This window comes from Cimex lectularius, unplaced genomic scaffold (assembly GCF_000648675.2).
Source record: "Cimex lectularius strain Harlan isolate CLEC.00 unplaced genomic scaffold, Clec_2.1 scaffold139, whole genome shotgun sequence".
NCBI lineage: Eukaryota > Metazoa > Arthropoda > Insecta > Hemiptera > Cimicidae > Cimex > Cimex lectularius.
This window is the reverse complement of record NW_019392832.1, coordinates 594,342-620,051: the sequence shown is the minus strand read 5'-3', so window position 1 is coordinate 620,051 and position 25,710 is coordinate 594,342. Positions and strand designations below refer to the sequence as shown.

Here is a 25,710-nt window from a genome sequence, read left to right as displayed (position 1 = left end):
GGAATAGTTGTTTAAGAGGGGCCGCGGAGGGAAATTTCATTTCTCAATCTGGCAAACCTGCGTCCCCCGTTCGACTGTTCAAAGGCGACCGTTAAAAGGACGGCAACTGTCGAAGACCGTTTTATCTGGGCCGACTGGAAGGAAAAAAGGAAAAACTTCACAGACGGAATGTCATCACAATTCTGATAGGAACACCAAATAAAACAATGAACGGTTTTGGCAACTCCATTTTCCAAAAAGGCCAGGGAAACGCGGCCTCGGCGAACGGGTAAGCCAATTCAAATGACACCTGTTCACTCATGATTTTCAAAATTTTATTTAACGTTTTATTTTTTTCAACTTTTACAAACTTACGGTGTTTTGTTCGAAGACATACGAATACTCGTCGCCTTGTTGATTTTTTTTTTTAGTAGAAATGCAAACTAAAACAATTAATTTATTGTTTTATTTAAATTGTTTCAAAAGTGTGCGAAACGTTTGTAACGGGCTGCTCCTGACTAAGTTCATTGTTTATAAGTCTGGAAAGGAAAGAATCCAAGATTTTAACTGACAATCAACAAATATTCAAATAGTACATGGTTATTTAGTATTTCTTACGTGTGACAAAATTTTCAAGAAAATGTTAAAACGTTACTCATCTTTATTACAATATTCACCTGGACACCTTCAGACTGAACGACCTGGTGAAACTGTATGAGCAGTAAAGAACACAAAAAAATGTTGGCAGTGTCAATAGGCTAGATCGTTCAAGAAGCTCTTGCGTGTCAAGAGTGTGACTGAGCGATGACCCACTGAAGGCCTGAAACGCAAGGCAGTGCTCACATGTTTGAGGATAGGCCATATCGATTGACACATTAACAACTAATAATCAATAAATTTGCAAAAAGTAAATGCTTTTTATTATTTAAGTATGACAACAGTTGTTAGAAAAAATACTAAAACATTTCTCATCTTAATAACAATACTTATCCAGGCATAGGCTGGAATGCAATGAACGCAGACAAGATGGCAAAAGCCTACAGATGCTCTATCCGGCCCGATGATGCTGTACGAGCAGTAAAGAACACGATAATTTTTTTTTTAAAGCTAGTTTTACTCACAATTTGTTGTTCAATGGTGGGGAGATTATGTTGTTGAATCTTTTGAAAAAAGATTTAATTTAATTTTTAATTTTTATTATTTTTTTAAAGATTAAGGAACTTACCCCACCTTTATCATTTCTATCAATAAAAAATGTTGGTAGTGTCAGTAGGCTAGATCATTCCTTGTGAGACGAGAGTGTGACTGAGCGATGGTTCTCTGAAGGTCTGAAACACAAGGAAGTGCTCACATGTTTGAGAATAGGCCATATCGATTGACACAATAACAACTGATAACTAACAATCGATAAATTTTCTAATAGTAACATGGTTTTTATTACTTAAGTTAAGTATGACAAAAGTTTTTAGAAAAATGCTAAAACATTTCTCATCTTAATAACAATACTTATCCAGGCATAGGCTGGAATGGAACAAACGTGCAGACAAGGTGGCGAAAGCCTACAGACAGAACACTCAATCCAGCCCAGTGATACTGTACTATCAATAAAAAACAACAATTTTTTTAAAAGATAGTTTTACTCACAGTTTGTTGTTTAAAGATGGGGAGAGTATGTTGTTGAATTTTTTTACAAAATATTTATTTTTATTTTTAAATTTTTTTAAAGATTAAGAAATTCACTCACCCCACCTGGATTATTTCTATCAATAAAAAAATGTTGGTAGTGTCAATATTCTAGATTGTTACTTGCGTGACAAGAGCATGACTGAGCGATGGTCAGAAGTGAAGGTCTGAAGCGCAAGGAAGTGCTCACACGTTTGAGGATAGGCCATATCAATTGACACATGAACAAATGACAATTAACAATCAATAAATTTGCGTAAAGTAAATGTTTAAGTATGTAAAATATGCCTTTCAAAAAAATATACTTGACATTTTTAAGAAATTAACAATACAGGCAAATGACAAATGCTTAATTTTGGTTAAAACAATTACTGATGATCAAGTCCACCACTGCTGAGAATAAATTTATAAAAAATGTGAGTGTATGTATAAGTGATGCAGTTGTAAAGTCCGGTGTGTATAATATGCTGCACCATTTGAGAACTTAATCCCCTGTTTTTAGTTATAGCACACCTGTGAGTTCTAGCTCATCAAGAGATTAAAGCTACGTTGTATAATCCAAATCACTTTCTCCTGTGGTGCCCTAGGTGTGTTGGTCCTCTTCTTCTTTACTGAATCGGCACTTGTCTTGCTTGTAAAGAAAGGTTGCTCAGTGAGACTGCAGAAAAGGAATTGTTGGGTGTGCCACCTTGTCAGTAGTAACAGCCAGTTGTTTCTTGAAAGAGGCGAGGGACTCAGACAAATATATAGTATATGTTAAAGAAATAAAGACATAATAACAAAGATAAAGAAAACTAAACTTTTTAAAAATAATGATTAAAACACTCTAGATTTAGGTCATTAGCCTATTTATTTAAATCTTTGGTAACTGGCAGTCAATGAAAATTTAGTTCAAGGAGAATAACAGGATGGATTTATGGAAAATAACCTGGATTTAATTTTACTTAATTTATTTGATTAATTTCATCAGCAAACAAACCTGATAAATTAAAATAATAATAATAAATATTCGTATATGGAATTAAATCTTTTCCGCTTGGAGCATCTGATTCATAAAATACTATGGTAGTCTGACAACATGTCACATGGAATTTCAGGTGGTTTTGCTAATTTTTGTTGCTTAATGTTATTTTGTTAATTTTTATTTAGGGGCAGGACTCCAATATCAATGTCCAAAACGAAGTTGACGCCCAGAAGTGTTTCAAACTACAAAGTATCCACGCCAAAAAGCACTCCTATCAAGGATGAAAACACTAAACCTCTTTTTACGCCTAAGTGTGAAACACCGCTTTCCCATCACAACAGAATTAACAGAGGAAAACATGGAAATTCTGGCAAAAAAGTTAATAGTGAGCCGATCAAAACGGACAAAACCCCATTTACGACCTACAACTCAAAATCTGTAAACTCTCCAAGCTCGCAAAAAACAGTAACTACCTACAGTTCTGTCCATACAACTCCTGGAAAAAGGGATAAATTCTTAGTTGAATTTAAGTAAGTATACATTTATGCAACATATTAATAAATATTGTGCACCACTGTGTACAAAATAAGTTTGTTTTTCTTTTCTTTTTTCTTTCTTTTAATCTGAACGAACTTGCATTTTATTAAAATTTTAATTTATATTTTTTCCCTAAAAGTAAACTACGTAGGTGGGAAAAAAAGACAAATGAAATGTTAGATAGATAGTGTTCCATTATTTTGAATTAATGCAGGCAAGATCATTACAGATCACTATTATTTAGTAAATAAACATGTTATCTTTATTATAACATTTATTTGTCTGAAATGTAACCAGCTGCTTCAATGGCAACATATTTCATTTTTTAATATATTTGTCATTGCTTGTCAATTAATTTCCCATTTGAAATAATCCACATAAAAATAACATTGATTCAATTGTAAACAATGATTTTGTCATATTTTATTTGCTCATATGATTCCTGAATCTTAGTATTGTGTATATTTTTTAAAATTCACAATACCTTTGCCCTTGCTTTCATTAAAGGTACAATGATGTAAGGTGTTGTTGTTTTCAGCGATGACATACTTATAACACCAAAGCACCTTTTCACTGATAATGGCGGGGCAACAGTTTCGGTAACGTCGACATCAACAGTTTGCATTGAAACACCAATGTCGAGGAAAAAAGGAGCTTCACCTTTTAGTAGTCCGTTGAACAGATCCCTGTCAACGAGCTCTATAGTCAGGAGTTCAAAGTCTGAGTCTGCAAGCTCGAATCTTAAGAGATGTCAGTCAGAAGCCCAACTCTCAGTAGACACTTCACCGAACTCAGAGGCTTCCACCAACCCTGGCTGTAAGGAAGGGGAGAGCAGCAGGGTCACCGTGGGTGTTAGAGTCAGGCCATTACACCAAAGGTATCAGTATCAAAAAATATTTGAGTAGTTTATTTTAGTTTTCTTTCTAAAAGGGTTCTTTAATTTCCAGAGAACATGGAAATGCAGTTTTTGTTAAGGGGCGGGAAGTGCGTATAGCCAGTGATATGGGGGCAGTTCATCGGTTCACTTATGATAACTGCTTTCCTTCGTCTGGTCCAGAAGCTGCTTCTCAAGAACAAGTTTATGAAACTCTTGTAAAACCGTTGGTTGACAATGCTTTTGATGGTTATAATGCTTCCTTATTTGCATATGGTCAGACAGGCTCAGGGAAAACATACAGGTATGTTCATTTTTTTAATAAAATCATTTTCCACCCTTTGGTGGTAAACCTTTTTCAATGTATGTCATTGCTTTTTTTTAACTTTAATTAAGTGACTTAAACAATTTGTTGTATGTTTGTATACTATAGTTAGAATGTATTTTTTTAACAGCATGATGGGTTCACTTGAAGGACAAATGACCATCACTGAAGAAACTGGTATTATTCCAAGATTTTGCAAAGAACTCATTTCAAGAATTTCAGCCCTCGATGAAAATGGTTCTGGAGACACAAACAAACCGACTGTCACTTCAAATATTGAAATTTCCTATTTAGAAGTGTACAATGAAAAGATCCACGACTTACTCGTCCCAGGATCCAATGCATTAAAAGTGCGAGAACACCCTGTGTTCGGCCCTTATGTTGTCGACTTGACTAAAAAGTCAATTGCTTCATTTTCTGAATTTCAGGTGAATTACAGTTCAGTTTATTTTTGACAGGCAATTTTTATTTCAGTTTATGATTTTTTGTTTTTTTGTTTGAAGCATTGGCTCGATGTTGGAAATAAAAAGAGAGCAACTGCTGCTACTGAAATGAACGATAAAAGTTCAAGATCTCATTCTATTTTTACTGTGATATTAACACAAACTTTTGTACAGGTTTGTTTTTTTGTATTTCACTAATGTATTTTAGATAATAATTTAAGATCATATTATATTAGGTTGGGGAAGGAGGAAATTGGAGCCATGACCACACTAGACGGAGTCAAATTAATTTAGTGGATCTTGCTGGAAGTGAACGGATAGCACATACTTCAGTGTCATCTGATAGATTAAGGGTATGGCAAATTGATATTTTACTTTCAAAAACATATAATTCTTATAGCTAACACTATACTTTTTAACAGGAAGGAGTTAGTATCAATCGATCACTTTTAACGTTGGGAAAAGTGATAACTGCTTTGGTCGATAAAAGATCTTTCGTGCCTTACAGGGAATCTGTACTGACTTGGCTTTTAAAGGTAAGTTTTTCTTTTCTTTCACAAAATAAACAGTAATAATATTAATAAAAATAAATTCTTAAAAATGTAAAATAAACTGTTAAAGAATCTGAATAATTGTTTAAAACAAACTCATGGCATTCTTATTTGACAAAATATTATGGAGTATTATGCATTCCAAAAATAATACAGCACACTTTTAAAAAATGATATAACAGCACAACATATCAAGAGATGTGAGCTTGAACAGACTTGTCAGAGTTTTCTATCAGTAGTTCCTTTTTGGTTGGCATGCATTTGGAATGATTTTTTTCTTCAAATTTTTAGGCTTATTTAAATCTTTTAAAAGTAATTATTGAATTGTAAGAATTATGTAATTTTGTTGTCCATGGCTAATTATGAAAAATCCTAATAACTTCACATCAAAAAGTGTACTAAGGCCTCATGTCCTATAAAACCAGAAATTTGCAAAAAGTGCAGATTCGTACGAAAACGAGCAGACAGTCTAAACACGTGTCCATGCCATCTATTTTGCCTCTCCTGCTCTTAGACTTCCACCCTGAAGGGTTGTTCCGATGTTCATCAACCCTAGTCGCTAGTCGCCTTTAAGCCAGATGCCCAGATCACTTCTTATCCAACGGGGTTAGGCTCTAAGAGGGGCTGTCGACAGCTAGTCGTTTTATGTATACTTTAATGATTTGGTATTATCATGAAGATGAATTGGCCCCTTATGGTTTACCAATGCTGGACAAAGACATTGCAGTTTTTTGGGCATTTTGTCAATTTCTTGGCAGTATTTCTCTGCCGTGTTAGTTTGACCATAATCAGGAAATTATAATGAACAACCCCAGCAGTACACCACCATAACCATTTTTTTTTTTTTTTTGCTTTGTTTTGGAACATTCAGCAAGAGTGCGGACCTATTAAATATCAAATTCCATTTTTTAGCATGACTAGAAATTCATAAAGCAATAAATACATAACAAGTAACGAGAGCAATAAAGATTGATCGACACAATAAGTACTAAGAATAAAAAATTTTGGTGCGAAAACAACAACAGCAAAGAATAACAACAACATGAATAAATAAAGGTGCAGACCTACCAAATAACAAATTACATTTTGACAAAACTAACAATTTGAAGATTGACATAACAGATGCAATAATTAACTATCAACTAACTACAATAAATACTACAGAATAAATACAGATCAAACGGTCGGGAAGTTAATAGCCGTCCTACGAGTAGGGGATCTCCGCCGGCCGCAGAAAGCCATCCCCGGGGAGGCTCTCGTCCCATAACCATTTTTGGGTGCAGATTTGGTTTCGGGAAATGTTTTGACTCTTCATCCTTGTCCAACCACCTCCTGTTATCATACAGAATCCATTTCTAATTGCACTTTATGGTTCGATTGAGAAATGGATCGTTTTAGTCTCGCAACTGAAGAAACGTGCAAATTTCAAAACATCAATGTCTTTGTGCTTCGGTTACTTTGTGCAGTACCCACTTGTCCAACTTCTTTACTTTACCTCCAGATGGCGAACAATAATTGAGTGGTCAACACAATCCTTCTCTGCAATTTCCTTTGTTGTCTTATGTAAAAAATTTTCAATCATTCTTTTAAGTTGGTTGTCATCCTCAATGGAATGCACTACCATGACCTTCCCTGTCTCGATCAAACTCTCCAAGAAAAATCTCTGAAACCATCACTGCACCATGCATTTGCTAAATTGTCCCTCCCCCAAACTGTATTGATGTGGTTTGGGCCACACTTTAACCATGTTTAAAGTCATACATTACATAGATTTGAGGAAAATCTAGTTTGGACATATTTAATTTCGCAGGTCCTCACTCTTTCCAATTCTATACAAATTAAAATGTTTTGTAACATTTAACATTTAAAAAATATCAGTTATAAATATTTATTATGATCCATAAATTAGATTTTTTTTTAAATTTAGATCTATTGGTACAACATACTTTTCACCATGTTGTTGATAAACAAACTTTTTGTTTTTTATGCTAAATTATGCAGTTATTTTTTCCCCTGGCAAAGTAAGAAGTCTGACCTTGAGTTTTTATAAAATGAATTAAGGAAATTAATTATACAACTATTTTGAAAGCAAAAAATAAAAATTTATTCTTACTTAATCTATAAAATTTCATACAAAAGCAATAACTGTACATTTATATAATAAATCTAAATACAATAACAAATATATATGTACATAATATTATAAAAAGTATATCTAAATTATCTTATTAATTTACATTACTTAAAGTAATTAACTTGCAAGGGTTTGCTAACAATTTTCTCTATTTACTAGTTATAAGTACTTTTAGTATAAGTAGTGTTTTTGTCAGTCTTTTGAAGGAAAAAAATCCAAAAAATGTTCTTAAAATAGTTTTGCCAATAATAATTTTGAAATTTGTACTTCTTTTTTTGTTCACTTTTAAAATGCGTGTCCTCTTTTATTGTTGATACAAACAAGCAAATTAACGATTAGCAATCTTAATTAATGCAATAGTAAACCAACACCAACCAAGCGCAAAACTTTTCTTAGCAGTTTTAATTGTTGGCGTTGTGATTGATCTCCTCCTCTTCTGGAATGCTACCTCTAGTAGAGCATTCAATGCTCTTAGAACGGATGTAATTGGAAAGAGAGCGTTTCTGCTTTTCTCGGCAAAGTTGACAGTTGTTTTTATTCGTATGTCCTTGTGGCTTAGACTTATACACAGTTTCTGTAAAAAACACAAAAAAAAAGCTGTGTTTAAATTCAAATAATTTAAACAAAGTTAAACATTTATAACAGATCTACCCACACTTATTTGCAATATCAAATTCATTCGTCCTATCATTTAGATAATAAATAATTCAAACTAATGATAAATAAATAAGAGTTTGAACTGTATTTGGTTGAAGTTAAACTGTTTTGAAATTGAAATGAATCCCAATTATTAAAACAAATATTGATTTTTTACGATAGTATGGATTGACCTATCATTTGCAAAGATGTTAAAATAAATTAGGAGGCTTAAAGACTTGTAAACAGTGTCAGATATTATCATTGTTATCTTCACAAGTTCCCATTTTAAACTAAGATAAATATTGCCATTTGGTGATATAACTCGATATTACGATTCTTGTCAAAATGAATAATTTATTTCTCAAGTTTTATCAATTACCCCATGTGGTAAGTTGTTATTTAATTTATTTTTAATCTTATAGTAATAAAGAAAAATTAGTGAATGGAGGGCCACACAGTTGAACCATTAAAATAAACCTGCATAGAGTTGTAATTAATTGTCTGATGAAATTTCGTTGTAAAATTCATTCATTGTGTACTAACAGAAAACATATTTAGTTAATTTTATGTACATGGCATTTATCCCTTATTTTCTCTCCTCCTAATTCTAGGTTTTTTTTTCAAACCATTTCATGCATTTGAATCCTTTTTTTTAAACAAGTTGTAAGCTTTTAAAAAATTATAAAGACTGGCAGAATTATGGTTCTTGGATTGAAAAAACAATTGATTGTCCTAATTTTATCAGTTAATACCAACAAAATAACTTTTAAAATCTACTAATGAAAAAAAAAATGGTGAGTAGGAATTGGCATGTAAGATCAGTCGAACCATTGACCTAAACCTGTTTAAAATTGATTGATTCATTGTGTACAAACAGATAACGTCCAATATTTTTTTATGCTATACATTTATCTTTTATTTTCAGCGTATTTTTTAAAACAGGCAAATAGAAAACTTATATAAAATCGTAAAAAAGGCCAGATATTGCAGTTCCTATCTAAAATAACAATTTTTATTTCCCAAACTTCACTAAATACGAACTAATATTTATCTCTTTTTTGATCTTTGATAAAAAATAAAAACATCGTGAGTGGTGGAAATTAGAGTAAATGTTGAACCATTGACCTAAACATGAGTCAACTTTATTGATTCTTTGTATACAAACATAGAAAGTCCTATATTTAGCGAATTTCGAATTTAACCATTTTTTTTGTTAATATCCAATTTATTTCCATAAAATATTTCAAGGGTTTTTAAGCATTCCTTGTATTTGAAGCCATGATTTAATGCAAACAAGTAGACATCCTAGGAAATCGTGAAAATGGTCAGATGTTGCAGTTCCTGTCTAAACAAATTCCTTATTATTTTGAGTGGAAATTATGGTGGATGTTGAACCATTGATCTAACCATGAGTCAACTTATTGATTCATTCATTGTATACAAACAGATAAAGTCCTATATTTAGCGACTTTCATATATAATCATTATTTTTTTTATTAATGTAAACTTTTACAATATTTTTAAGCATTCCATGTAACTGAAGCCCATGGTTTAATGCAAAAAATAGACATCTAGGAAATCGTGAAAATGGCCAGATAATAATGTTCCTGTTCCAAAAAAGAAAAAAAAATTTCTTTCCCAAATTTTATTAGCGCTTGGACTAATATTAATCTAATAGTACGATTAATGTAATAAAAATAAATACATTGTGAGTAGAAATTAGGGTGGATGTTGAACCAATGACCTAAATATGTCAGACAAATTTATTGATTCATTGTGTGAAAACATGTAACGTCCTAAGTTTGGCGAATTTATATTTTGATATATATTTTTTAAAGATATTTATCTTTATTCTATTTTAGACATTGCTTTAATTGCAAGTTACGTTTAACACGTAACAAGAACATTAAGAACTCGTGGAAGAGGCAATATAATTTTAGGTCTTTTTGACGAACAATTTATTTACCAAATTTGATACAAGAGCTAAGATAGATCTCTTTTTATGATCCAGTAATGAAAAATAATGATAATAAAAATCGTCAGTAGAAATAAGCTGGTTGTTGAACCAATGACCTAAACCTGTGAGCCATATTTATTGATTCATTGTGTGCAAATATATAACGTCCTAAATTGAGCGAATTTTATGTTTTAAGTAATCGTGAAATAGGCGTGATATTTCACGGTCCTGTCTGATCAAACAATTTTTTTACCAAATTTGATCGCAGTACGAGTTATGATCGATCGCTTTTTATGACATAGTATAATTAAATAAAAATAATAATCATATAAAAATTAATGTGGTTGTTGAACCAATGTCGTAGACCCATGAGCCATATTTATGGATCATTGTGTACAAGCATAACGTCCTGTATTAAGTGAATTTAATGTTTTGACATTAATTGAGTTGATATTTATTTTCGTTAGATTTTGAAATATTTTAAAGTATATTTTGATTCAAACAAGTCGACAATTATTAGTCAATCTAAACTATTTTACATCAATAATAATCTGGATCTCGGTATGGTCTGGATGAAAAAAACAAATTCAATTGTTATCTGCCAAGCTTTCGTCATGTTTTAAGGCCATCATCACGGTCTACAAATTGGGTTTATAAAGTTTTTTTTAAGTTTAATTAATTTTTTAATAGATGATTTTAAATTTGTTTCAAGTTTCAGACTCAATCATTATTTTTGTTGTTGATATTTATTTATTTTTAGATTTTGAAACATTTCAAGGCATATTTTGATACAAAAAAGTCGACAATTATTAGTAAATCTAAATTATTTTGTACATTTTAAGTTACAGCAAGAATAATGTGGTTATAGTTAATAAATAGTTGTAATAAAGTTTTTTTAAGTTTAATTAATGTTTTAATAGGTGATTTTAAATTTTTTTCAAGTCCGACTCAGTCCCAACATTGTCAAGGACTGTAAAGACCATTGCTCTTTAGCTCTCTTGTTACTCTCTCAATTGTGTTATATCTTTAAAAGTGTTTTGTCCTGATGACCTTAAAATAGATCGGAAGCATGGCACATAACATTTGATTTTTTTCTTTTCTTTTCAACCAGATTTTTCATGAGCACAAAAGTGTCCATACTTCTTACACTTTAAGGAGATACAGCAAAGAGTAAAGATTTACATTTTTTATGTACAGTAGTAAATAGGTGGTAATCCATCGAAACACTTTGCTATATTTATGTATTCGTTATGAACGTGTACAAACGGTAGGTTTTTTATTGTATTTATTTTTATTTTTTTAATTTTTTACCTCCCCCCCATTTTATTTGTAAATTAAGCCATCAATGTCTTATAAGCTATGTTATAAGGCAGACATGTATTCAATTCTAAAGAAATCGTGAAAGTGGCTAGGGGTGCGATATTTTGAAATGTTTAATTTAACTACTTTGTATATCTGTTGTTAAAGATAAATTGAATTGGTTTTGTCCTTTAAATCACGGATACTTTCTTTTCGAAAACGCAAATAAATAGAAGCTATTTTCATTTCTTGACATCAACAGGTCTTTGTTTTCTCCTATACCATGAGGTACGGGCCGGGGGGTTTGAGAATGTTTTGAGGGCGCGGTAGGAAGGGCGAGGGTCTGGGCCGGCGGAGTTTCATTGACCCGTTTCGACGTGGGTTGCGGGCCACCCGTCACGTAGTCTCTGCTGCGTAGTAAAAGGGACCCCAACCTGGCCGGGCCTCTCGCACCTCCACCTCCGCTTCCACCTCCATTGATGGCAAACGAGTTACACGCTATTTTTAAATCTAACCCTTTCGTCCTTGCTTTCTGTTTACGTTTCCTTCCATCCGCACTTTTGTCGTTCCCACATCCACGTTTATCGTAGATTTAATTATAATCCACATTCGTCATGAAACACTAGTATGAGTTTTGTGGCCAGGTAGTACGAAAGTAGTTGATCTACTACTGAACTACTTTAAACATCTGTTGCGAAAAGAAAATTGAATTTGTTTTGTCCTTTAACATAACATTCTAGCTGATGAAACGATCTCCTTGTGCCGGTGCAAAACGGATACTTTTTTATTTTTAATGTGTTTAACAAACCAGAAAATTCATTCCACACTTGATTTTTGAACGTTATAATGATTTGGATGCACTGTCTTTACTTTAATATCCTAATTATTAACAAAATATTGTACTTGTAAAGCAGAAAAGTTCTCAAAATAATCTAATAATAAATACGTATTAACTTACTTAAATTATGTTCTGACCTACTTTTTTTAAATGTTCTAGGTTTCATTTATAAACATGATTGAAAGAAATTGAGAAATTGTTACTGGCTTTGTACTGCTTTAAAGTATTGTAGTCTTCTTGTTAAGAGGAGTCTCAGGGTCTCAGAAGTCAGAATCTTATATTATTTAAGCGAGGAAATGCCATATCAGATGCTTCGATTATTAAGGGGACTAATCAGTTTCCAAATCCACCAATATTAGGTAGGAAGGGCCTTAAATAAAGAAGATTATTACGAAAGCATGGGCAGTAACAATTTCTCAATTTCTTTCTATCACGCTTATAAATGAAACCTAGAGCATTTAAAAAAGTAAGTCAGAACGCAATTTAAGTAAGTTATTACGTATATTACTAGATTATTTTTAGAACTTTTTGTGCTTATAACTCATGCCATCTCGGGCCTATTTCATAATCTACTAATAATGTAGTGTAATAAAAATATTCAATTAAATACAAAGTTCAAACACCAATTCTTTCTGTTTCATAATGGATTCATTCATAGAATTCAGTCTCAGTGATTGATTGATGTACAAGCAAAAACCTACAAAAGTACAAGTCAGATGTACTGTTAGAGATGGAAACCAGGTATCAAACACATTTGCTGTTTCAAGTTTGTTTGGTTTAATTAGTGAATCGGGTCAGGTTGTTGTTATTGCTTATTGGTTCTGTTTCCATCAGTAGCGATTCGAATATGACTGAACCAGGTAGGTTTTTCTAGGTCTAGTAACATTTTGTCGAACCTCAATTAGTAATTTGTTCGTCATCATTATTGAAAAGTTAAATTCTAAAGCATTTTAAAGAAATCCAGGATCAAAACTAAACTAATCTTTGGAATTTTGTCCAAACATTTTGAAAATACGGGAGGTCTAAGTCTTGTATTAGTAGTACAAATAAAGACGTGCATATTTGACAAATGTTTACATTATTAGTGATTGTCCTTTCGACTTTACGACTTTAAATTGTAATTTTGTAGTATTTTATTATGAAACAAAATTGTACAAATCACAAGCTACTTCATTAGTAATAGTATTAAGTATTTTATTATGAAACAGGGCCAGGGCGAATTCTCATTATCAATCACTGCAAATCTGATCGTCGATTTTAAATTGGACCTAACACAAAAAATTATTGAGGCGTTGAGTTCCAAAACTCGCTCTTTTGATAATAGAAATAAATCTTCCCCCTTCCCAACCTGGGGAAACACAACAACATGATGATATCTTGGGTGCCAGGACATAAAGGAATTTTGGGTAACGAAAAAGCAGACACACTGGCCAGAGGAGGAAAAGTAAGACAATACATAGGCCCCGAACCTACACTTGTGATAACAAAAACAAATACAGAATGGATCCAAATAAAACAAGGAGAAGTCGATAAACTCTAGCTGCGCTAGACACACTAATCGTATGTTAAAACAACCCTCACCAAGACTGGAAACTCACTGCTGCTGGAGGGACTAAACTCAGAGGAGTGATTCGACTACTAACCTGTCATTGGCATATGAGAAAACATGTACACATCACGGGCATATATAACGATGATCCCATCTGCAGATTATGCAATGAGGAGGAAGAGGAAACAGCCACCATATCATCTTCGAATGCGAAGCAACGGCTCAATGGAGATTTATCCTATCGCTCTTTTTTGAAAATGCCTTTAAATATGCCTAAATCAAACTTAGTTTCTATTGCCCTGCAATATCTAACCGTCTCCGGCAATTTTAGTTTGTCCTCTTGTTTTGGGCAGTCAGACCCGATTTGTTTTTTACCGTCTTCAGCTGTGGGTTTAGGCAATAGCAGGTTAAGAAAATTCTATTCAGGCCTAAGCTATCTCGCCAAAACTGCGTGGACAGTCCGAGCAAAATGACCGGAAATGACCAATCTACATAACCCCGCAGACCTCGATAAGAAATCTCAAATTAAATGCGTATGGTGCAAATAATTTTTGCTTGGCCTGAACGCACCGGTACGCAATAATTTCTGCCCCGTCACCGAAATGTGATGCCTTGCATTATAATGAAGGATTTAAATATACATTTTTATTCACTGCCATATGCTTTTTTCCCATGCCAAGCACAATCCTCCCACCGAACACGTATCTTCTGTTTTGTATATAGAATCAGTTTCTGAAGGGTCTTCATATAAGAAAAGTGAAATTTTTGAAGCAAAGAAAACCAAATTCCTCTTGTGATCTACAGGGTGATAAACCTATTGTTTCATAGTTACATATCAACAGCTTCTTCTTTTCGATCTTCCGTCTTTTTCCAGACCCAAATACTGAAGATGCCGAAATGCCGAAACGGGTCAGAACCATTGAAAATCAGCGAGGATAGGCAGACAAAGAGATCTATCAAACAACAAATTCCTCTTGCTTAACTTCGGTATAACCCTTGCTTTGGCGAATAAGCGTTTTTCTTTAAAAATTACTCAAGTAGTACATCGTGAAATTCGTGAGCGATTTTCCTCACCAAACCTAAGGCCTGAAACCCAAGCCTATGACCGGATTCATTAGGGAAAATAATCGCGTGGCTTTTTTTTTTTTTTTTTTTTTTGCTCTAGCTGAAATAATGAGTTAGAGACTATATTCAAGTTAAAGATTAAGTAACAAAAGACGGACTTACCACCACGTATAATTTGCCCTCAATCTAGAGAGCCATACATTATTTAGTACTTAATTGGTAACTTTTACTTGTCAAGTAGACAGATCAACGAACCGTAAAGTATGAAACTGAGACAGAATGAAAATTTAGTTGGCTGTTATATCATTCGATATTTTTAAACTTTCTTCTTCATGGTGTAGTAATCGTGATTTTTCTGCTTGTCGGAAATAAGTAATTCTACGCTTTCCGAACTTCCTCCTCTATTTGGCATTCGGTTTCAACTAGTTTATCCCTCAGCATTCTTGGATGTTATCGCTGTATTATTTACGTAAGATGTTTTGGCCATTCCGACCGCGGTGGTCAGGATGATAGACCGCTTTCTACCGCAGAATGCCCTTGGGTGTTGGACTTTTCTAATAAAAAAACAAACAAAACAACAAACATTTCGTTTGTTACGAACAAGCATTGACCTACCGCAACCTGTTTTTTTTTTTTTTTTTTTTTTTAATGGTGCAAAAAGAATTTTTCTTACGTTCTAATTTAGCAACAGAGAAATCTACAATCAAGTAACAAGAAGTGTGGAAGAAGGTGGGCCTATTGCGTAAGCTCTGGCTTTTACTAAATAAGAATTAACACCTTTATCTTAATTACTCGACAATATGGTCCTGGGCGTTTTTAACATTATTTTTCGAAAAAAATATGCTATTATTTTATAAAAATGTCCGTGTTAAAAAGAGAAATTCGCATAAATGTGTTAAGTGTTTATGTAATACTCTTGTGAACTATCGGACGAGTATGATGGTACACTTGAACTGAAAAGATATTTAAGTTAGAGTAATTCTGTTTTATTAACATGAGTCGTTATCAGACGAAAACCAATCTCAACCAATTTTCCTCCTCGTTATGATCGTTGCTATCAGTTTTGATATATTTCAAGGTTGTATTGCATGCCAGGAACTGTTGGCAGTTAGGAAACACATTTTATTTTTATGCATTGAAAGCTATTCAGTTATCTTTCAAGGTGATTACTGCCGAAAGACGCAATGAAAATCTGCCGAAGAAGCGCATTTTTTGGGATAAAATTTTAACTTTGGGGAATTTTCTAGAAGCAGATGCATCAATTAATTTATCACAGCATTGTCCGTAGACAACATCATATCCCTGCTAATGAACGGATCGATTAAGACCCTTATTGAAACCCCACGGCAGGAAATTGCTTTTGTTTCATTTGACAACCCTTACATCGTAGATGTGATTCATGCGGATCGATTATGCTGACTGATCATAGGCGTGTCTTCAAGTTTATTGCATCCCTTGAGTATTATATATATCCCATATATTTATAAATTCCTACAATCCCTTTCCTACTTCTACAGTGTTCTTTGTGGTTGCACGGTTGCATTCCTTCCTGTCAGCCCGTTCGCAAATAGACTGCATCCCAGACGAGCCCATATTTTATTTTTCTAAATGTTTTGTTTTTATATTAATATTCCTAATATCCTTATATATTGCACTTATCACTTCTACGCGGATTACTTCCAAAACTAGGGACGTTGAAAGAGTTCCTGAGCCGTTGAAAATGATTCTTTCTCATATCAGTAAGTCCCAGGCTATAGTGTTTGGTTCCCATTCTTACCTCCGATCTCCTTTTTTCCATCTGTCAAAAACAGGGATCGCCTTTGATCAAATCCTATCTTCGAAACCCTCACATTTCCAATCTCCCGCTACTGTTTCTCCATCTTCCGCCAATTCTGTCGTACAAGCCAATTTTTTGAAATCACTACCCTCAAAACTTCTGGACCCCTCCCTCCCTTGTGCTTCCCCGTTTCGATTATAGCTCTTTGGTCTTTGGTGGACTCACCAGCGAGCTTATTAACGGACTCAAGAGAATCATGAACTGCTTCCTTCGGTTCATATTTAGCTCCCAAAAAGAGATCTCCTGTGTGATGGTCATGGTTTGAAATGGCTGTACCCCTCCTATCGCAGGTTATACTTTCTTTGCTCCTTTTTCTCTCAAATAATATCTTCCCATTCCCCTTCCTTTATTTATAATCTGATTAGGGATGGTCTACAGGTCTTCTGTACACACTCGCCACTGCCCTTCTTTTATACCTTATCATACAAATCTATCTCTTCTAGTCCCTTCTTCCTTATCCGTTCCTACATCTTCTGGAATTCCCTACTTAACTCCATTCGCTTTGCCTCACTCCTTCCCAACATAAGTCTCGTCTTTTTGACTACCTCTTTTCCCTTCAAGTTAACACTGAGGATGGTTAATTTTTCCCCTTCTTATTTAATTTATTACGTTTCATTTATTTTTATATTATATTTAAATCTTTATTTATATATTCATTTTGACTCGAATGGTGCCAAATTTTATACTTGTTTGTTATTCAAGGGGGGCCCAAAGCCCTAGAATCGAATTTATTTTCTTCTTCTAGATACATTATACAATGTTCGTTTAATAAATGCAAGTTAAATCAGTCGATTGTAAAAGGAAATTGTTGCCCAGAACGTGGTGCTTCTTGACCTGGAAAATTTCCAAAAAAAACAACAACTTGATTTTATTTTATAATTATCACGGAAGAACTCACTGGCCAGATAACAAATATATGAAAATATTATAAATTGGGCAATTTTTAGGTGGTATTTAAAAAAAATATTATTTATAACGTTTGCATTACACTTTCAACAAACTTCGATTTACACTTGTGTTGATATTATTTTGTCATGAAAAAGTGAAAGTGGAGGGTGTGTTGTAAATAACCATTGCAAAAGTATTTGTTAATCCCAAAAAATTTGGGAAGCCGCCTAAATACCTCTTTGAACCATGGTCATAAGTTTGTAAAAAAAAATTTAAATCTTTGGTTCACTTTGGTCAATTTTGGACGTAACCCTCGACTGGAAAACTGGTAAACGAATTGGCGGTTATAAACAATGATGCAGCATCTGTCAGCCATGACTAATGTTCGAGTTTTGTACATAATTCAAACCATTTTAAATCTAATAACAGTAAGATTAAAATTGTTTTGCGAATAAATGTTATTTAGTCTAATTTAATCCTTACCGATCATCTTGGTTTGCCTACCATCGCTGGGGCTGGTCTTTCAGACACTATTCGCCATTTCGCCATCTTCAGTGTCATTGCTTCACATTTCGAAAAAATCATTAAAGATCGCGAATGGTAAAAGTTACAAGACCCAGCACTGAAGATGACGATAAGTTGGAATACTTCTAACGTAAGGCGACCAAGATATGGGTATGGATCAAATTCATCAATCCTCAGACCACACGAGGAAATCTCACGAATAGTAATGTTCAGTTTTATATGTAAAAAAAAATAAACTTCAGTTGCATTTCATGAAGGGGGTACGGAGATTATTCAGGGCAATGATTATATGCTGTTGGTATGTTTTGTTCAAGGTTAAAAAAAAGGAAGATTTTTTATCGTCGAAAACACTTTACGTTGTTGGATGTTGTCGACTTGCTCGGTTTCAAGTTTTATAAAAATAAAAATAAAAATTTACGGACCGTTGGGAGAGTAAACACGTTTGTAAGTCAGCTTGGCGAAATAGGTTTTAATTTTCTGGAAATAAATTACCCTGAACTTTGGCAAAGCCGTTTTATTGCATATTTTAAAAGCGCGACATCTTAAAAACATCCACTTATTGCTTAATAAAAATGGAGAAATACAAATGTCACAAAATAGATAAACTACTTCTTGAATAATAGTCTTAATTGTTTGTATTGTTAAAGGCAAACAGTTTCCCAATTGACAAATGCGTATATCCCCGTTTTGAAGAAATTAATTATTCAAACATTTTTAACTGAATAAAAAGTTATTACCTTTTTGTACGCCTTGGTTTGAATTTTTCCCAGCGTATAATTTAATTTCCTACAAATTAGAAGTCAACGTTAACAAATAAAAAAAAATTAACTTTATTTCCAAATTGCCAATTTTTTGGGTGTATTTCGTGAAGATACTTCAGGGCGTTCGTGATGGGTTAGAGATGTCTTCTCACTAAAGTGGTCCGCCTGGCCTCGCCGTAAGTCTATCCGAAAATTGTCTTAAGTCAAAATTATTGTCCTAACTGGGATTTTTCAAATTTCATGTCTTAATTTCTATAAGAGGTAGCTTACTTCAGAAGAAACGACGACAGACGGTGATACGTTGATCGTTTTCTAATTCGGCCTTCATTTCCGACCGAGGATGTCCAAATTGACATCACCTCGTGGTGGTGCGTCGTTCCTCCATATCAAAACAACAAAAAAAAAGACGCAAATCCAAATTAACGCGCAGAAAGGGTGGACCGAAACAGTTAAACGTTCTAATTGTATAGAAGGTTGAAACATTTACAACAACAATACTGCATATCAAACTTTACGGCTAATTCAACGTTCAAACAAAATATAAAAAAGTATAAATTCATAAATTTCCTTTTGAGTTTCGCGATAACAGGATTTAATTAAATTTGAACTTTGTTTTTTGTCAAGATGGACAGCATAATGAAAGCAATTATACCTTTACCTTATCCAGAGATAAGGTAGGAAAATAGCTTTAGCTTTGAATATTACATAACAGGTATTTTTATATGGGTACCCTCTCGGCTGTTTGCACTTGAATAACACTAACAAGTCTCATGTACGTATTTTTAAAGCGATTAATTCACTTGGAATTTTCCTGCTTCGTCTCTGGTTTGAAGAGTGCATTTTTTGTTATGCATTTTTTTCTCTTTTAGCCTATCACTTGAGTGGGGAAGGAGATTATCGTGTCAGTTATCTAGCCTGCTATTTCTCATTTGTCAGAACTGACAGAATTGGCATGAATAATTGTATTACAATAGTAATAGTCCGGTGTCCCCTTTTCCACTTGAGTACTGGAAAACGTTTTTCGTAAATTGTAAATCACAGAAATTGAACTGTGTACAAAAGCGGTTTTAAATTCATCGCGAACGTCACGAAAGGCAATTAGTGAAATTATGCAAACGTTGTCAAAATTCTAACAGATGTGTCGTCTGCAAAGTGATATTCTCTTTTGTATGCCTTTACGAGTCGAAAATATGCAAGAGAAAGTCTCGGGACCAGGCATCTCGTCAGATCGACTTCCTACGAGGCGGAGATCAACTTCTATATTTAGGCTCGGGGAATCCGTCGTAGGTTTTAATGTACGACAATAGCACAGCGGTTCCCTTCTGTCAACTTTATTAAAAATAAATGAATAAAACGTTCCGATTTTAAACAAATTTTAAAATCTACACGGATGACATCTGAGTTTTTAGCTATGTCTTCATTGAAGAATGTGTTATATATTTTTTAAATTATTATTATTATTATATTAACTTTCATTATTACTACATATTTTACACAAAGAGAAATTATTTCTGAATTAATTCAGCTTTGGTTTACAAGAGTTCGAGAATCCTTCAAACCTATCGTCAAAATAAACTTATTACATAATAATAAATCTAAAACTATTCCAAGTGGTCATAGATAATAAAGTCCTTCGGAAGAAAGGTGGCCACGAGTTTCAGGAAGGGTACAAAGATGGATCGAAGATGAGTAAAAGTAAAAGGGCCGAACTATACCCTAGCAAAGCCCGTTGGTATAATTCCAACGATTTTCCAAGCCCGTTCCAATAAATACAATTAACATTTAGCAATTAGTACTTATCATAAAAGCACTCTCAAATAGGAAACTATAATTTTCTTCAAAGAAACATAACCAATCTATAACCAACTTGACCAAACGACGGAAAAATACATTGGCAACATTCTGCCAAGGCTCTCCTAAGCTTTGGCCAGAGATTATGCAGCAAAAACTGAGTAATAAATCCCACGATGGCGTATTGATTATACGCCACAACGTAAAGACCCCTGGTCACAACAGTGAGCTCTAGTATAGTGGCTACAAAACTGAACAAGAAGACAAGAACACGCTCTACAAAGTCTAGCGTATCTTAATATAACAGGGACCATGCATACATGCCCGACAACAGCGATGGAAACCGCCCTCGACCGTCCACCCTTACATATGTAGAGGTTGCTTTTAAGAGTGCCAATAGACTCCTGATTTAAAAGGAATCTGGTTGAGTTAAAATAAACGAGATGGCTATAACGGTTCTTGACAAAATTAGAGAAAAACCTTAACTTTGATAGAAAGGTTTGAAAGAAAGGTAGCCCAACTAAGTTTCAAGAAGGGGCCCTAATATGGTACACACATAGATCGAAGATGATGTAGGGATAAAATGGCCGATCTCTATCCTAGCAAAACCCGTTGGACTAATCCCAACAATTTTCTAAGCTCTGGTTCATACAAAGCAACTCTGTGCAAAGGAGTTAAAAAGAAAAATATGAAAGATGCACAGATTTACGGGCAGTTATAAAGACACTCAGTGCGTATGCTTTCAATTCCAAATTCGTCTGGGTGCGCCTAAATTGCCTAATGACTCTAGGAAAACATTATCTTCCCGGACATGAAGATATAAAAGGAAATGAATAGCCAACTAGCCAAAAATACGGGACATCTTTCTATCTCATGGAACGAAAACCACAACATGGAACCTGCTCAACTTGTAACTGGAACAATGGCTTGAGAAAGAACAATTCAAGCACTGGGCAAAAGCACCAGGTATGAGGCAAGTTAAGTTATAAATCTTTCAAAAAAGAAAGGCGAAGGAACTCCTCTCTTTCAGAAGGCAGGATTTGAGCATAATTACCTCTGCCTCTCTATACCGGCCACTGCCCTCTTAATTACCACTTAAAGAAGATGGGCAAAGTGGAGACAGAACGTGCCGACTCTACCAGGAGGAACTAGAATCAGCACGTCTTTTATGAATGTGAAGCATTAGCCGGGTTACGGTCCTCTTCAGCAAAGCAATTATCACACCAAAAGAGGTGCACTAAGAGGCACCGATGATAGTGCTTAGTCTTATATGAAAAAGTGCACTTTCCAAGATGTGGTTATAATTTATAGGTCGCAGTGGAGGAAAGAAGTTTTAAATTCCTTACTCAACCCACCTCAAAAAAGAAGAAAATATAAAACTATTATTTTTAATGATTTTATTTGTTAAGTCAATTTAAAAAAGATATAAACAGGATGCCCAAACTTGGTTGATACAAGGTTTTTTTTTATATATATGTACCCTTTCAGTTAACTTCCAACACTGGCCTTGTACAAAAATTATAAGATGATAGTTTTACACTTTTTTTTTGGGGGGGGGGAGAAGAGAATATTTAGTGTTTGCTCGTTTGGTCAAAGGGTAAATAATCTGTCTTGTCCGTTATATTTCGTGGTCCGATTGACCAAATAATTTCAATTAATTATTCTTTATGTAAGGAATTGGTTGAAATGAAAAATCTAGCGTCACGAACGGCGGGATTCGAACCCATGCTGGGAAGTTGGTAGATGCTCAAGAGGTAGAGCAGCGGCGTATTTAGCCGAAGGTCGTGGGTTCGAATCCCGCTCGTGACACTAGCGTTTTCATTTCAACCAATACCTTACATAAAGATTAATTAATGAAATTTGTCTAGTTTTCAAGCTCCTATCTAGCTTCGTTTTCTGTTGAAAATTCCATACGTGCACGGATGGCAAATTAGATATTGACTTACCGAAACAGAAATTATTTTGTTTCCTGTCGGCCCTTAATTGTAAATTATAGAAAGCCGGAATTGTTGATACCAAAAAAACAGGCTAGACGAGTTCTCGCGCCCGCTAACTGTTTTGTCTACTCCTTGTCAAACATTTATTTTGGTTTATGAAACCATCAACTGCGTCATACGCAGTTCTCGATGCGGGTCGTTTTCCTTCGGAATCCAAGGCTTATTCATAAGTGGCGTCCTGGCTTATTTTACCTTTTTTCGTTTTGTATTCGTTGCGCAGTCCAATCTATTCCCTAGAAGATTAAAATTTCTGTTATAATTAAAGAAAGATAATTTTTTTCGCCAAATTCTCTTTTTGTCAGGAGTTTTGATGTGCAGCCTTAAAGAATGATTTAGTTTTATTTTAAATGTACGCAAATTTTGGTGTTTATTTTAGTCACATTCAGTTAGTATTTAACGTCTAATGCACTATTTGCTGTATGTAATTACGAGGCAATTAGTAAGGAAGGAGCATTTGTAAGGTCTAAAAATAAAATCGAGAAACGATTAAAACTAGGTCAGTCTGGTTTTTTTTAATAGTATAGATAAACATAAATTTTCTTGCAGACTATTTATTCTTTATTTTAATTTGTCTATTGTTCTATATCGTTTCAATTGCTTTACACGCCGTAATCTTGATTGTCCCTTGACATCAACTCATTTCCCTCTCCCCAAATTTGAGATTTTCAAGGGAGACACCTCAAATCAGCTTTCACGAATAAATTTGAAGAAAAAAAGTTTCACCTAATCTTGGCTCATTGTTGGGTTGTCACTAAAATTTACATTTCTTTTAAAAAAAAGTTGCGAGTGTATATATAAAAAATCTATAAAACAAACCAAAAATAGATACATAACAAAACTCCGAATATGGAAAGGAATAACGAAATGAGAAAATGTTAGGGTAAATGATCTAGGGCTGTCTTATGAGAACTGAAGATGTTTATAAATCTTTTGCTAGCAAGTTTTACGTCAAATTTTCAGTGATGTTCGTGTGAAATTAATAACTGTGAATTTCCTTTAATTTCACATTGTCCGCATTGAATTGGAAATATTATTTTTCAAATACAGGTTGTTCATACATGACTAATTTTTCAGAATAATTGTTCTTTATAAAATTTTAAAAGGTCTATTGTTTTATATGGTTTCAATCGCTTTAGAAGATGTCCTTGTCCCTTGATATCAAATCATCTTTCCCCCAAATTCAAGTGGATTTTCAAGGGAGATACCGCAAATCAGCTTTCACGTATAAATTTGAGGAAAAAAATGTTTCACCTAATCTTGGCAAACTATTGAGTTGTCAATAAAATTTATATATATATTTTTAAATTGCGAGTTTACATATAAAAAAAATCTATAAAACAAACCAAAAATAGATACATAATAAAACTTCTATTATGGAAAAGAATAAAGAAATGAGAAAAGTTAGGTAAAAGCCCTAGGACTGTCTTATGAGAACTGAAGGTGTTTATAAATTTATTTTTATAATAAACATTAATAAATAAACTAGCAAATTTTGAGTGTATTCGTGTGAAATGAATAACTGTGGATTCCTTTGGATTACTGCATCGAATTGGAAATATTGTTTTTCAAATGTGGCTTCGGTATGGATTGTCCCTTGATATCATCATATCTTCTCCCAAATTTAGTGGATTTTCAAGGGAGGTATGAGCTTTCACGTGTAAACTTGAGGGAAAAAATGTTTCACCTAATCCGGCAAAATCTGGCAATTTGTTGAGCTGTCAATACAATTTATATTTATTTAAAAAAACAGTAGCGAGTGTTTAAACATATAAAAAAATTATTTAAAAAAATAGATGTATAATAAAACTGAACATGTAAAAGAATACAGGAATGAGAAAATGTTGGGGTAAAAGATCTAAGGCTGTCTTTAAATTTCGCATTAACAAAAGTTTAACGTCAAATTTTTGTTTGGTGTTTGTGTGAAATTTGTAACTGAATTTCCTTTATTGTTACATGATCTGCATTAAGTTGGAAATAATATTTTTTCAAATGTATACATGTCGTTTTGTTCATACACGCCGTGTCTACAGGATTTAAACGCGCCGTCGAATTTTTATGTTTACTGAATAACTTTAATTTAAAAAAATGCTTTGTCGAAGGGTTGTCCTGTTAAAAAAAGAAGAATCGTTTTGAAAATAGATATAAAAATGTTTACCTTTGGCATTATTTTGCCCCCAGTTGTCGTATTTGTTATAAATCGGCCCTCTGACTGAATAGTAGTTGATCGTTTCGTTCATGTAGAGGAGATCCATCGTGAAAATTTGTGTCTGCGCGTTTGTTTTGAGCGTCACTTATGTAGTACATGTATGCCAGTCGGCGTCTGTGAACGTTCTGAACTTTTGACGCCGTTTCCTGTTTACAAGGGGGAGACGCTCGGCCGTTAGTGGGACTGCGCCGACACGAAATTCCCTCCAGGTACGATTTTCCCCTCGGTACAGAAGGAAAAGTCAAAAAGACACGCGCAGCCTTCAGTTTAATTTCTGGAAGGAGGAAAGGATCGAAAATAAATTTGAACGATTCCACTCTCCGCCCATCACAAATCTCCACTGTATAGTTTTAAAATTAACTTTATAGTTATGGTAGGAATTCGATTCGTTATGCATTTAAGTAGAGAAATCCCATAGAAGAGACGGAATTTACATTTTTTGGCTTTTATACAAATATTTTTATTCGGTATATTACGATAGAACTTTCTATCGCTTTTAGTTGGCCTATTTTTTATTTTATTTTATTTTTTATTTGGGGGTCGAGTATTACCAGTTAAACATGTTTTCAAAACTCATTTACATATTTGGAATGTAATACTTCCCAATATTGTAATATTTACTGTTGGGTTCTACCGAGTGATGCCTTTAAGTGCAGTATACACAAGCAATAATTCTTGCGCAATTTTTCTGCATGTATTTCCATTCCTGTTTACGCTGTTTATAATTTTTCTAGCGCAAGTTAGTTTTGCAAGTAAGCGGAAGTCCGCAGTATTATTCACTAGCTCAAGATGTCAAATACGTGCAGATGCTGCTATTAATTTATTATTAATAATTTAAAAAAAGAAATATCCAAAAATTGGTAAGAGA

General features: G+C 33.7%; 2 protein-coding genes and 2 long non-coding RNA genes across 6 annotated transcripts in view; 1 reads left to right on the top strand and 3 right to left on the bottom strand.

The window, feature by feature from the left end:
• Nucleotides 1-56: 56 nt before the first annotated feature.
• The window catches only part of LOC106672561 (kinesin-like protein K39), a 39,728-nt gene continuing 14,074 nt past the window's right edge, over nucleotides 57-25,710 (top strand). The window contains exons 1-8 of the mRNA XM_014404086.2: nucleotides 57-268; nucleotides 2,812-3,156; nucleotides 3,702-4,040; nucleotides 4,111-4,341; nucleotides 4,493-4,790; nucleotides 4,866-4,979; nucleotides 5,042-5,158; nucleotides 5,228-5,341. Coding sequence (XP_014259572.1) covers nucleotides 207-268; nucleotides 2,812-3,156; nucleotides 3,702-4,040; nucleotides 4,111-4,341; nucleotides 4,493-4,790; nucleotides 4,866-4,979; nucleotides 5,042-5,158; nucleotides 5,228-5,341 — 1,620 coding nt within the window. The 5' untranslated portion in view covers nucleotides 57-206. The remainder of the gene's footprint in view (nucleotides 269-2,811; nucleotides 3,157-3,701; nucleotides 4,041-4,110; nucleotides 4,342-4,492; nucleotides 4,791-4,865; nucleotides 4,980-5,041; nucleotides 5,159-5,227; nucleotides 5,342-25,710) is intronic.
• Nucleotides 909-2,166, bottom strand: LOC106672564. 3 transcript variants are annotated; one of them, XR_002910594.1, is made up of 3 exons: nucleotides 1,624-1,662; nucleotides 1,205-1,307; nucleotides 909-1,139 (listed from the first exon to the last, which is right to left on the bottom strand). It is a non-coding gene; the product is annotated as an uncharacterized LOC106672564 (long non-coding RNA). The 3 variants fall into 3 exon arrangements; XR_001341279.2 differs by lacking the exon at nucleotides 1,624-1,662 and adding an exon at nucleotides 1,786-2,166 and having other exon boundaries at nucleotides 945-1,139; XR_002910593.1 differs by lacking the exon at nucleotides 1,624-1,662 and adding an exon at nucleotides 1,786-2,166 and having other exon boundaries at nucleotides 946-1,139; nucleotides 1,210-1,307.
• LOC106672563 lies at nucleotides 7,786-25,110 on the bottom strand. The gene is made up of 2 exons (XM_014404088.2): nucleotides 24,792-25,110; nucleotides 7,786-8,064 (listed from the first exon to the last, which is right to left on the bottom strand). Exons 1-2 carry the CDS (start codon nucleotides 24,886-24,888, stop codon nucleotides 7,892-7,894), a joined length of 270 nt encoding a protein of 89 aa, XP_014259574.1. The 5' UTR covers nucleotides 24,889-25,110; the 3' UTR covers nucleotides 7,786-7,891.
• LOC112127479 lies at nucleotides 18,587-22,321 on the bottom strand. Its single transcript, XR_002910592.1, has 2 exons — nucleotides 19,119-22,321; nucleotides 18,587-19,030 (listed from the first exon to the last, which is right to left on the bottom strand). It is a non-coding gene; the product is annotated as an uncharacterized LOC112127479 (long non-coding RNA).